Source organism: Callorhinus ursinus, unplaced genomic scaffold (assembly GCF_003265705.2).
Source record: "Callorhinus ursinus isolate GAN/ISIS: 27379988/994484 unplaced genomic scaffold, GSC_fseal_2.0 scaffold1, whole genome shotgun sequence".
In the NCBI taxonomy this organism is placed as follows: domain Eukaryota; kingdom Metazoa; phylum Chordata; class Mammalia; order Carnivora; family Otariidae; genus Callorhinus; species Callorhinus ursinus.
This window is the reverse complement of record NW_027397063.1, coordinates 50,164,814-50,177,740: the sequence shown is the minus strand read 5'-3', so window position 1 is coordinate 50,177,740 and position 12,927 is coordinate 50,164,814. Positions and strand designations below refer to the sequence as shown.

Genomic DNA, 12,927 nt, shown 5'->3' with positions numbered 1-12,927 from the left:
GCTTATTCCTTTTTCTTTTTAAAAGATTTTATTTGAGATAGAGCAAGAGTTAGAGAGAACACTCGAGCGGTGGGGCGGGGGAAGGGTAGAGGGGCAGAGGGAGAGGGAGAAGCAGGCTCCCCACTGAACGGGAAGCCCGACTCAGGGCCCAATCCCAGGACCCTGGGATCATGACCTGAGCTGAAGGCAGATGCTTAACTGATTGAGCCACCCAGGCACCCCTCTAGCTTATTCTTTAATCAGATTTTTGTCTGGATGTCTATTAAAAAATGATATTGTGATTTCACTACTATCAGGTAGAAAAAATATTGTGATCTACCACAGAAGACAGTAGGCAAAGCACTGTATTAAAAGATGGATTCTGTCCTGAGGAACGTACAGCTTGGGATGTTAAGTCAGCTAGTGTTCAGCAAATCTCCACGACCTCCTCGCTTCCCAGCATCCTCTGCAGATGGCTTAGAGCCATGTGACTAGTGCTGGCCAATCGAGTGTGAGTGAACATGGCATGTGTCACTTCTGGGCTAAGGCTGTTAAGAGCTAGAGAACCAGAGCTAGAGAACTGTTTCTCTTTTCTCCAGTCTTGGTGACACAGGTCACGTGTGTTTCAGAAGGCCTAACTCCAAAGGGGAGCATCTTCAATATTGGGTCTTCAGGAAAGGTTTCCTGGATAAAGGGTTTGGAAGGCCTCTTGGGATGTGCATATGTAAAGAGCTGAGGGCAGGGCTGGTGGGAAAGGTCTGTCTGGAGGCTGGTATATCAAGCAGTTTAGCTGTTACAGAAGGTTTATCTTGAACAGTGGTCTCCAAACTTTTCTGATGTTGCTTTCTTAGGAGTAAAATATTCTGGACAAATATCCCTAACCCATTCACATTTATTCATAAATGCATGGGCTGCCGAACTAAAATTTAAAAAGAGTAGGTAAAAGTGAAACCATGTTTTAATAACATGTTAATCATGATTGTTTTATAATGTAATTAAAGCTAATACTTTAAGACAGAAAGCCCGTTTAGGATTAGGTGCATCAGTAATGATATGGATATAACCTCTTCCAAACGGTCTGGTTGAATGTTAATTATTTTATTTATTTATTTATTTTTTAAAGATTTATTTATTTATTTATCTGACAGAGAGACACAGCGAGAGATGGAACACAAACAGGGGGAGTGGGAAAGGGAGAAGCAGGCTTCCCGCCGAGCAGGGAGCCCGATGCGGGGCTTGATCCTAGGACCCTGGGACCATGACCTGAGCTGAAGGCAGTTGCTTAACCAACTGAGCCACCCAGGCGCCCCGAATGTTAATTATTTTGTTGACTTCTCATCAGATGGGATTCCATTAGCATTGTTTTTACTTTCTTAAATGGCTTGAAGAGGGTCAGCTCTGCTGTTTTTTTTCCTGTTAGCATGTGCTTGGATTAGCTGTATACTCTTCAGTCCCAGTTTCTTTGCAGCAATCTCTTTAAGCTACTTGTCCTTTTGTGAGCATTAATTTAGTCAAAAGTAAATTATATAATCTGTAAATCCACTTAACAGAGAACAGGAAAACTGAGGAGTGAATCAGCAAGTGAGGCCTCCACTAAGATGCAGAGGAGATCTCTTGCTACTGTTGTGACACATCACTGTGTGATATACAGACTAAAGGTACCAAAGCTGAATTTCTTTCCTATTCCTTTTTTAGACAGAAATAAACCTTAAGAGCAGCTCTAATTTTTCTTCTAGTACTGCAGTGGAATTTCTTCTATTTCCCCTGTGGAGCTTGTACCCTATTTTGGAGACTTCCAGAAGAATGAAAAGAGGCAAGATAAGAAACTGAGATTGGGTCAGGCTGTGGAAGACTACGGAAAAGAGTCTGAGATGAACACCACAGACAGGGGCCCCACTGATGATTTTTGAGAAGGCAATAAATAAATAAGCAACGTGGCATTTGCCCAACCGGGGCTCCTCATTCACTGAACCCAAAATTTATAACGAGTTGCTAACCAACATGGACAGAACCTATTTCCACTCAGGTGGGTGAACCCCTTCACCATCCATGGAAGGGGATAGAAGGAATCTAGACACACCATCTTGGTTCTGGGGAGGAATCCCCAGAGAAGCCACCTCTGCCTTTTGAGTAAAGGGAAGATGTGGTCTCTTGATTTGCCCACTGGACAGATCTAATTCTATCCCACCTATACCACTTGAGGAAAAAGTTACTAGGGAGTCACATTTACTCATTTCTTCATAACTGTCACACATACCCATTCCTTAAATTTCTCTTTAAGGAAATTTAAAAATCTAGCCATAAAGGGCGGCGGTGGGGGGAAACCCACAAACCTTAAGAGAAAAGGAAAACCACTTCCTTTCTTCTACACTCCCTTCTCAATTCCCCCACCCTATTCCATATAAATTCAATTTGACAACCCTGCTAATTGGATAAACGCAGCTCCTACACTCCTAGAAAGCCATTCCCTTTTCTTTTTCTTTTTTTTTTTTGTTTTTGTTTTTGGAGGGCTCAAAACAGGGTGATTGTGCTGTTCTTTAACACGAATTCCATCTGCTTTATTTCTCTCTCCATTCACCACTCCTCTTGAATATTTATGAGGCTTTTCCTCCCCGCCTATCCCCTTTCCACCCCACCTCCACCCACCTTCCTCCCTCAACCTCCCTCAACCCACCCTGCCTCCAGCCTCCTCTCCCTTCTCTCAGAGCTGGACAAAAACCCTTCCAAATGCCGCCCCCCCCCTTGCTTTAGATAAACACAGGCAGTGTCAAGTGTGAGGAGTAGGGGGAGGTGGGAGGGGGTTCAACTGCCAGTCAAGCCCCCCCAGCCTTCAATGAGGCCCAGGGGCCTACCCTAATCTGCTGCATGCTTGCCATATGGGGGCTGTGTTGCCCTGGGAAACACTAACAGGCAGAACGGAGCTTAATAGAGTCCATATTCATTGTAATGCAGTGAGATAGCTCAAGGCACCACTGCCCCTTCGGTCCGGTTTCATTCTTCTGCTTTCCTCTTTCTTTCTGGTTTTCCTCCCTTTTTCTTTCTTTCTTCCTCTCAAAAGGAAAGGGTCCCTAAGAGAGCTCTAACCTGGAGAGGCCTGGGCTGGCAGAAAGGCTGGGCTTTGGGGTTAGGAATTACAGTGCTGGGGTGGGGGTTGCAGTTGGTGGGGAGAGGTGAGAAGTGGGGACTTCCAGGGGAGCCAAGTGGGGAGAGGGGTACAGCACCTGCAAGGGGACATATTGTATGTGTGCAGGTATGGGCAGGCCTGAATCTGTGCACTTGTGGAAGAGAGTGTGGTGGGTAGATAAGGCCCGTCACGGCCTCGGAGCACAGAATCCTTCATATTTATTCAGCTATATCTATGCCCAGGTATCCCAACACCACCCCCAATCCCAGTCAATTCGACGTCATTAAAGCCAGTGACACCTGACCCCCTGAGGTGTCAGGCCTTTGGCCAATTTCCAGCTCTTCACAATTGCCTTGAAAAGTCATAGGTAGTGCAATGGGATGAAACCATTTCAAACATAAATCTCTGTAGGGGCAGAAGACTCACCGGCCTGCCACATTGGGGCCAGTTTCCTCCTCTGGCTGGCCAGCACTGAGGAGGAGGTGACAGTTGTAGTCTGCCACAGCCCAACCAGGGCACACAGGGCCCTCTGCATTGAGGGAGTGGGCTGTCTAGCAGATGAAGCCTTGTCATAAGTATATCTGCCGGAAGTGAGATTTGGGGCTCCCAGAGATCAGAGGTGATCCTTCCCCAAGGCCTAAAAGGAGGGCAGAGAATGTAGGAGGGGTAAAAGAGTACATTTCTCCCAATTTCACAAAAAAATAAAACTGGTACCCAGGATACAAGAAGTCCTCAAAGAGTAAAGAATCCGTTTCATAAGTGGTGAAACAAAGCTATTTGTTCTGTGACTGTAAAAGTCACAAATTTAAAATCAAGATAGAAAAAAAAGCATTAAAACTTTCATGTCCTCTCCTACAGAAAAACGTTAACCCCATGGTGTCTGCCATGTAGAAAAAGATCAGTAAATGGTTGCTAAATGAATGAAACATATATATGCTCCTATAGTTTTACCACTGCTGGCCAAGAACATGAAACCCTTTACCCAACTGACAACTACAGTCAGGGTTCAGATGGGTGACGGTACTTCAGCAGAAGCAGAATGCTCCTGGCAAAGGTACAGCAATGCCGCTGCCACAGTGATGCCAGAATCTGTCACCAGGCCTTTGTGCTATCCGCATCAACCAAGGCCAAAGTCAGGCAGGCTAAGTCAGATAAAACTCAGAGCACAACAGACCCTGGTGCTTGTTGTGGGTTACTTTTTGTCCTCCAAACTTGGTATCTTCCACTTGCCTTGCTCCTGCCCCACTAAGATGCATCCCAAGTGTGTGGTTTCCTGAGCTCAACCCATGGGAGACCAACTGTAGGAAAATACATAAAAGTTCTTATAAATTATCTTTGCTTCTATCTTGTATCTTGATTTTAAGGCTCTATTACCCAACAACCCTACACGAAATGGTCCAGTGAATATTTTAAGAGCTAGGTACAATTTCAATTCCTGGCTGGAAAACCTAAATAGCATTTGTTATCTGAAATGCTACCCGGAAGCCAGCCTCAGCATCAAATCCATTTACATCCATAAAGGCGACAATACCTCTTCTCTGAGGACTCTAAACCAGAGAAGGTGAAGACACACAACTGAGCAGGGTTGCACAGGACTCAGAGCACCTATCCCCCTACAGAAGAAGCCTGTCCCTCCGACTTCATTTTGTCTATGTGGTCTTTTTCCCAGTTGTGTGATCCCCGCATACTGCACGTGTGACCGAGAAGTGCTCCACGAAAGAGTGAGCGGGACGGGAAGCCTGGTGCTTCACTGCCAGGCGGGCCTGAGGCGCTCTGCGAGCTCAGCAGAGAAGTCACGCTCTTCCCAGGCTTCCGTGCAATGAGCACTTTGGTCAGTAATCTTACCACTGCTGCGCGTGACATGGTTAACAGTCAGAATGGACAACTCAAGGAAAATGGGGACAGCTTCTCTAGTCTAGAACAAATACTTGCCTTTCATTTTACCACTCAGAGGACACCCACTAACGATCTGCGTATACAAACACTTATTCAAATGTACCTACTCCTCCTGTCTTTCCTATATATGATCAGTCATAGGGACTCAAGCAGCCAGGGGAACTCTGTGCAAGCCCCATATGTCATTTACAGTTTTCTAGTAGCCACATTTTAAAATCAAGTGAAAATAATTTTAACATCTTTCAACACAATATATCCAAAATAATATAATGTTAATTATTATAAAAATTATTAACAAGCTGTTTTATATTCTGTTTCATACTAAGTCTTCTCAACCTAGTGTTTTATGTTTACTACACATCCCAATTCAGACTGACCACATTTTGGGCACTCAACAGTCACATGGACTAGGGGCGACTGCTGCTGGCCTCTGTAGGTCTAGAGCTCTCCTTTCCCCATCTAATCCACCTCCATGTTGCCACCTTCCTCCCTTCTAGAAAATCAAGCTCAACCAATCAGTAAAGATGATAAGTAGGCAGCCACCACCCCCCATTGAATAAGTGCCTCCTCCAGGCCATAATTCATAATTCATTTAATTTGATATACTCTTCACAATGGCCCTGTAAGGTAGGTATATGATCAACACATTTTATAAATGAAGAAATTAAAGCTCAGAGTGATAATATTTTGTCCAAGATTACACAGATGGTAAATCACAGTCAGGATTTGAAGAGCTTCTAACTCTAAAAACTTTTTGGTTCTTTTCATTCTACTGCTTTAAATAAATTATAGCATAATAACTGATGGATTATTATGCAGCCATTAAAATAATAATTATAAAGATCAGGTAGCAACATGAAAAATATGTAAAAGAGGTGAAGTAAAAAAACCTAGGTCTCATTCTGTAAAAAGCATGTAAGCAGTTGGCTGAGGCCTAGAAAGGAACAGGAAACAAAAGCAGCTGATTTGAAAATGTAAAGGAAGTAGGAGTGATTTTTTTCCCCTTTTGAGGTTGGTTAAAACCAAACAAGCTAAGGAGCTAACAAACCCACCTTCCACATCTCCCCAGCTGAGCATGATTAAATAAGGTTCAAACTCCTTCGCACAACCTTCCAGGTCCTTTATAACTGGGCTGCCGTCAACCTCTCCCAGGCCTTCCTCCCACAAGTCCTAAAATTAGGGCAAGCTGCATTTTCACACCCTCACTTCTACCAGAACCATCTCCCCCTTCTCTCTTCATTCCACCAGAATAACTCTTAATTACCCTTCAAAGCTTACCCCAAGTGTCACCGTATGATGCCTCCAGTGACTATTCCTCATCCCAGTTTCCACAGAGCTTTGCACATCTATTATAACGTTTCCACAATAATTTATGTATTTGATCATGTGTGTATCTGTGATGCACGTGTGTGTCTGTGACGTGCCTCTGATCTCTATTCTCTGATCCCAGACTATAAACTTCCTGAAGGCAAGGTTGTGTTCACTTTATCTTGGTAATCCTAGCATCTAGAAAAGCCTTGGCACATCACAGGGGCTCAGCCAATGTTTGCCAAACTGAAGGGTTTGTTCAGATTAGGAATTTGAGATTGAGAAGGACTGTTAATCTGGCCCTGGATGTACAGGAGGAATACACAGAGAAAGATACACAGTTATCAGTGGTGGAACCATGGGGTTTTTCTAGGTGCAAAGGACTAGAACCATGGCCTTTGTTTTTCAAAATCAGATGGCCCTTAGATCAGTGTGGGCATCCCTGGAGGGGAGTGCCAAGTTGTGGGACAGAAGTCAGTGCCTCTGCAGAGGCTCCTATGGCTTGGGGCTTCATTCAAGGACCTGCTTTGTTTTCCTTCTTATCTCTCTTCCCCAAACAAACACCCTACTAAGCTTGAGACTTCTGGCTTCCTGAAGCCACTGAATGGCAAGGAACCTAATCTAGGAGGATACTGTGAGTAGGTATTATCTGGCCAGCATCAATATGACCCGAAGCTTGAGGCCAGGGTGGAAGGAGACAGGCAGAAAGGCATGGGAGAAGGAGAAATAAGACAGCTGTTGTGTCAGAAAGAGAAAGATGGGTTGAGGCCTGAAGGGAAAGCATGGGGAGGGGAGGAGGGAGGAACGAGGAGAAGGGTGGGAGGAGGGAGGAGAGCAGAGATGTGGGAAAGGCAGCTAAATAAGTTGAGCTCCTGCTCTTTGCCAAGCCCAGTGCTGGGGGCTTCGTGTACCCCAATCACTTTTAATATTCACAACCCAGGGAGTGTTATTGTCCCCACTTTACAGATGGAGAGAGAGGTTATCCAAACCCTTTTCGATGCTTTATCACATGAGGATTTTAGGGGGCATCTCAAATTTTTATTATAGACTTGCTTTGAAACCCAGCAGGATCAGGTACTAAAAAGCCATGAACCTTGGGTTTAGATATGAGCTCTGTCACTTCTACCCCCTGGTAGAATGCAGCTTTGGATCAATTACTTCATCTTGGAGTCTCAATTTACACTCTGTGAAAATGAAAATGAAAATAACACCTCCTTTGCTGAGCTGCTACAAAGAGTTAATGAGATTGCATGTGAAAGCAGCCTGGCACATAGCAATCATTCAATAATTTGGGGGGACAGGTGTCATGGAAGCCATTCACTGGAAGTCTAATTTCATACAGTGGCTCTGCCACCGAGTGGGCTTTTAGATTAATGTACTTTAAGACTTCAAGATGTTGCATTTTAAGAACTCCAGACACATGGGATACCGTCTCTTTGCTTGTTCTTTCTATGCTATAAAAAATTAAGCAAATCTGCTGTACTACACACATGCCTCAGAAGTTCGAGAAATATTCTTTGTTGAAAAAAAGAAAAAAAGCAGTAATACCTACATTCTATACAGTGTTTTACAGAACTTCACAATAGCTCTGTGGGACAAGAGATCCACAGAGAGTGCTACAGTGTTCCCAAGTTTCCAGCAAGACTTGCTTTCTAGCCTCTTATTCTCTACTCAACATTTACATCACTTAAGCTAATAACCTCTCCCAACCACCTCTCCCTCACCCTGTTTATGCCCTCTCTCTGCACTCTCTTGATGATGATAATGACGATAATGATCATAATTTCTTCGTAGTGTCTCTACATGTTCAGAGAGAAAGGGGAAAAGATCCCCATCAGACAATAGGTCATTTGGGACCAGAAGTTATGGAGAAGGGTTTACAGAGGGGAAAACATTCTCCTGATTCCTTGGACCCTCACTCCCAGCCCAGTCACAGAAAGAAGCTCACCTCTGACCTTGTCAGTGAATGAACAAAGCCACAACAAAGCCACCTGCTCCTATCCACCTGTTTCTAATCACAGCCTATGGCCAGGCCTGTATCCACACAAGTAAACAATGAAGTAAAATGGTAACATAGCGACTGGAGAGGAAACCGGAGCATCCACTCCCAAACCTTAGGGTGCTCATAGTTGACAAAAGAGCCCACCTACAAGGAATTTATTAGAATATGGGTAGACAGCACGAACAGGGTATATAAACAAACCTGTCCTAGGGCCTGAACAGCACTTAAAGCAGATCTTAACAGCTTAATGTCCTATCTCCTAGGACAAAGGAAAAATGATCCTGTTTAAGTGATCAGTGTGTAAACACAACCCTTACTACCTGTCCTAAGCAGGCTCAGGGGAAGGCTGGGACGCGATTCTATCTGAAAGTATCCACTGAAAGCAGTGGAGGCCTGAGAAGAATAGGAAATATGCCAGGAAGTACACCGGAGAGCAAGCACTGCTTGGTCTGCAACATATGCAGAACCGCAGAAATGGCTTCTTCCCCAAAACCTCCAGAAAGGTAACAGAATTTATGTCAGAAGCATAGTAAGACAAGCAAGGACATTCTACTTAGCGTTCATGCTGAGAAGAGCAGGGAGTATAGCTGGCAACCCCAAGTTCATGATGAGAAGTACAGGTCCTTGGGGTGGGCTTGGGATAGAATTCAGGTCAGTTCAGCAAACCCACCCTGGCTACCCACTAGGTGCCACACACTGACAGAGGGTACAGGCAGCCTCCCATCCTTAAACAACTTAGAACCTAGTCAACTTTCAGCTCTGACAACATCTTTCTATTATACCAAAATTAAAATGCATCATGGCCTCAGGCAAAGATCAAAGATAAGCCACAGATTTTTCTAAGTACAGGCAAGAAACCAGACCCACTAACAAAAGCATTAGGGGATGGACAAAAGAAATGTGTCACACACTTGAATATGCGTGCACGCGCGCGCACACACACACACACACACACTCTCTCTCTCTCTCTCTCTCTCTCTCTCAGGCCCAGCTCAGGACAAAAGGTCAGTCCTCCAATGTAGCCCCCTTCACAAGTCCTAAAAGAGTTCCCCTTTCTATGGTCCATGTTCTTTCCCAGCATAGTACTAGAACTTAAAGTATATCAGTTAAGGTAAGAAAGAGGCTTAGAGCTAATAGAGGCCAATGAGGATCTCTTAAGCCTCAGCTTTGTCACTGTCACATCTCACACTGTATCGTAACTTGTTTACAAGTCTCTCTTCTGGACACATAGTAGGTACTCAATGAATCTTTGCTAAGCTGTAAAGATCTACTTCCAAGATCTTTTCTAAGTCCGACTATTTGGTCCTTGGAGTTTGGCTCTGATGAACCGCCAAGGGTGCTCTTGCTGCAAAGCAGAGCTTGCTTGAATTGGGGAAGGTGACGTTTGAGTGTCTGATATCCCTGTTCCTATCTCCCACCAGGATGTGGCTCTTATTCAGTGGAGAAGTCAGGCAGGACACAGGTCCTTCCTGTTGTAGCATCCAAGCATGAGGTGGGTGGGGGTGGGCTTGCCAAGGAGGAGGTGGGGAAGAAAATGTGACAAGTAGCACCCGAGCAAATGCTCTTCTGTTCAAGGCATGTCCCTGGCACCCGCTGTGTGTCAGGCAGTGGTTAGGAACCCAGCTCTTGTTCTCCTAGAGAGTCTCGCACTTCCCCCGGGCAAGTACCAACACACTATTTTCGGTCTGCTTGGCTACTGGACCAAAGGCTTCAGGGATCAGGAATGGTGAAGATATTCACAAGGGTGTCATCAGCATCTAAAACAGTTCTGGGTATTCAGCAAATACCTGTTGAGTGACCCAATAACAACCTGAGACACAAAGGTGAAAGGTCATGGCAAAGATCAGAAAGAACCGTTGTCATCTAGTCAAGGAGGGAGCTTTTCCTTAGAAGCTGGGCATTTAGGAAGCTCTGGGGATTGAAAAGACTTTGATTTACTTTGTTAGGTGACATAATCACCACCAACTCCAATTAAGCTGTCACCTGCGATCATTTTCTGTGCCCCTTCCTCCTGATGATTAAGCAACCAATGGCACCAGGCCCATATCCACACCCTCCACAGGACTCGCAGCGTGTCTCAGGTTCTGTGACCCAGAATGAGTGACGATCAGGCTGCTGCTTCTCGGTCTATGTAGTTCTAGGGTTGATTCAAGCAAATGCTGGGCAAAATCAGCCCCAACCCCCAAACACCAACACACACACCACTCCTAACAGGCTCATGCGTGCTGGCAGAAAATCTGAAGCATTCACATGAAAAGCTAAGCCTTGGGGGCAAACTGCTGAAGTCAGGGCCAAGACAGGAGATCAGGAGCCAGCACTCTTCGGTTGGCATCTGCCTGCACTGTGACACGAGCAAGGTCTCTCCTAGACCTTCCTGTAAGCCAGAAACCCTTATTCTGAACTTAGAAGGAACCACTTTGATGTAGGACAATAAAATCTATTGCACACAGGGATGTTGAAGAAAAAACACATTACATTAGTAAACCATCTAGCGTAATGACTGGTACAAAATAGTTGCTCAATACATGACAGCAATTTATTAAATTTGAATAATCCCCTAGGGTTACTTTTAGGAATACTTTCATTAGTCTGATCATTGTTGCAGATCTATCCCTAGTATTTCAACAAGAGGGTTAAGAAGAGCTGGTATCTCAGGCGCCAGACACCCCCATCTGCGTGCTCTGGGCATGTGCATTCACAACCTCTAGGACAGACTTGCATCCACACACGTGTGTGTGCACGTGTTGCTCACACAGCAAACATCGTCAGCTCCAGCTGGTGAGTGTGCTTTAGAACCATGACAGTTTACTTTCTTTCCCATCTGACCTCATACAAACCCACTTTCTTCACCACCTCCCTGACCCCCAAATATACACATTTAGTCCACAGCCCACCCCCACTCTTTCTCGATTACAAAGCTCTTTTAAACCGCCTAAAACTTAAAATAAATACCAATTTGGAGACTTGAAGCATGCTCCAGTCCATCTGTCTGTCAGTCCTGGCCTTCTGCTGGAAGCCCCAGACCCCATCTCCTGTCAGTTCTCCCCAACTTGTAAAGCACAGTGGCCCCGGTGCAGGCCTGGCACACGCAGAGAAAACAAACACACGGAGGCTCGCCAGCTGGGTCAGGCACCACTATTTATAGCAGGAGCAAAGTGTGGGGAGTTGGAGAAGTGTGGTGAAGGGTCAGGAACAGCGGGGCTGGGGGTAATGCTAGCCTGCTGTTCAGGGCCTCCAACAGCTGCAGAGAGGACCCCTACTGAAGCGCTGCCATCCCCAGGTGCAAGCCATCCTGGTATGACGAACACCATGACAGCGCGGGAAGGAAACCCAAGGTCTCCAAGGCCAGACAGCCTGCTAGCTTGCTCCTTCTCATATCCGCAGCAGTGGTCACAGTGCCCGGCACACAGGAGGGGCACAAGAAGCCTTTGCTGATTAAGTGAAGGGATGAGCTCTTTTCTTCCTGCCTACCCCCACAGGAGTACGCCACAGACGGCAGAGGGAAATAGGTGGAGGAGACGTTAGTAAGGAATGCCTAAAACGGCACTTCTAAAAATCTACTGGAGGTAAGGCGCCTGGGTGGCTCAGTTGGTTGGGCGACTGCCTTCGGCTCAGGTCATGATCCTGGAGTCCCAGGATCGAGTCCCGCATCGGGCTCCCTGCTCGGAGGGGAGTCTGCTTCTCCCTCTGACCTTCCCCCCTCTCATGTATTCTCTCTCTCAAATAAATAAAATCTTTAAAAAAAATTCTTAAAAAAAATCTACTGGAGGCAAAAATGTGATGGCAAAAATAATTTAGGGAAATGCTATGTTAAGAAAAACTAATTAGGTTCCTTTACTGCGGGCCTTTTCAGAGCCTCTAATATGCTGTTAGGTACTGTGAATCACCAAGAGGAGGGTAGAGTATGCACTGAAGTCTGAACTTACTTCACCACAGGCCTGGACTTATGTAACCACAGGCCTGGACTTATTTGACCACACTACTCTTTTTTCTCAGAGTACCATTAGTGAGGAGAATTTCGTCAAATACACTTTGGGAAATGTTGGCCTAAGAGGTTCCTGGAGAGTATCCCAAAGCAACTTGTAAAACAGCACGATTCCATTTTTGTAATTTAAAAAATTGCATATAATATGTGGCATATAGCTATTCAGAGGCCATAAGACACTTAAATGTTAACATCATTTACCTCTGAAGATTAGGGGATTTGTACTTTTTACATTAATTACTTCAGAAATACTCAAAGTGGTTAGCTATGTAGTTATCACTTTTGTAATTAAAAGTGGGAAAAAAAGGAGGCTAGTGTGTCAAATAGTATGTCATCACTGCTGTTCTATCCTCCCATAGGCCTGAGGACTTCATTTCCCAACAACCCGTTGGGCCATAAAAAGACCGCTCTTTGCCCCATTATCGCATCTGAAGAGGTACCTGTGTCCCTTCTCTAACATGCAGCAACTCTGGCTTATAAGGAACACCTCCTCTAATTCCAGGATCTGCTGCTGCCATACTATATGGAAAAAAGTGTAAACGCATTTAATATTCTGTTAACCTTTACAAATCCGAAATTACTTTGTTAAGTAAATTGCATAAAGTATCCATCGAGAAGTTAGTTTGCTGAAAT

At 45.0% G+C, this 12,927-nt stretch overlaps 1 protein-coding gene across 6 annotated transcripts in view; it reads right to left on the bottom strand.

Moving 5' to 3' along the window:
- Positions 1 to 12,927, bottom strand: part of BOC (BOC cell adhesion associated, oncogene regulated) — a 72,730-nt gene that overhangs the window by 38,581 nt on the left and 21,222 nt on the right. Inside the window, exon 2 of one of the 6 annotated variants that reach the window (XM_073893469.1) lies at positions 12,735 to 12,813. The exons of 4 other annotated variants lie outside the window; for them this stretch is intronic. In XM_073893469.1, coding sequence (XP_073749570.1) covers positions 12,735 to 12,754 — 20 coding nt within the window. In that variant the 5' untranslated portion in view covers positions 12,755 to 12,813. Of the gene's footprint in view, positions 1 to 11,261; positions 11,389 to 12,734; positions 12,814 to 12,927 lie in introns of those variants that run through there. One more of the 6 variants, XM_073893473.1, reaches the window with a different exon arrangement.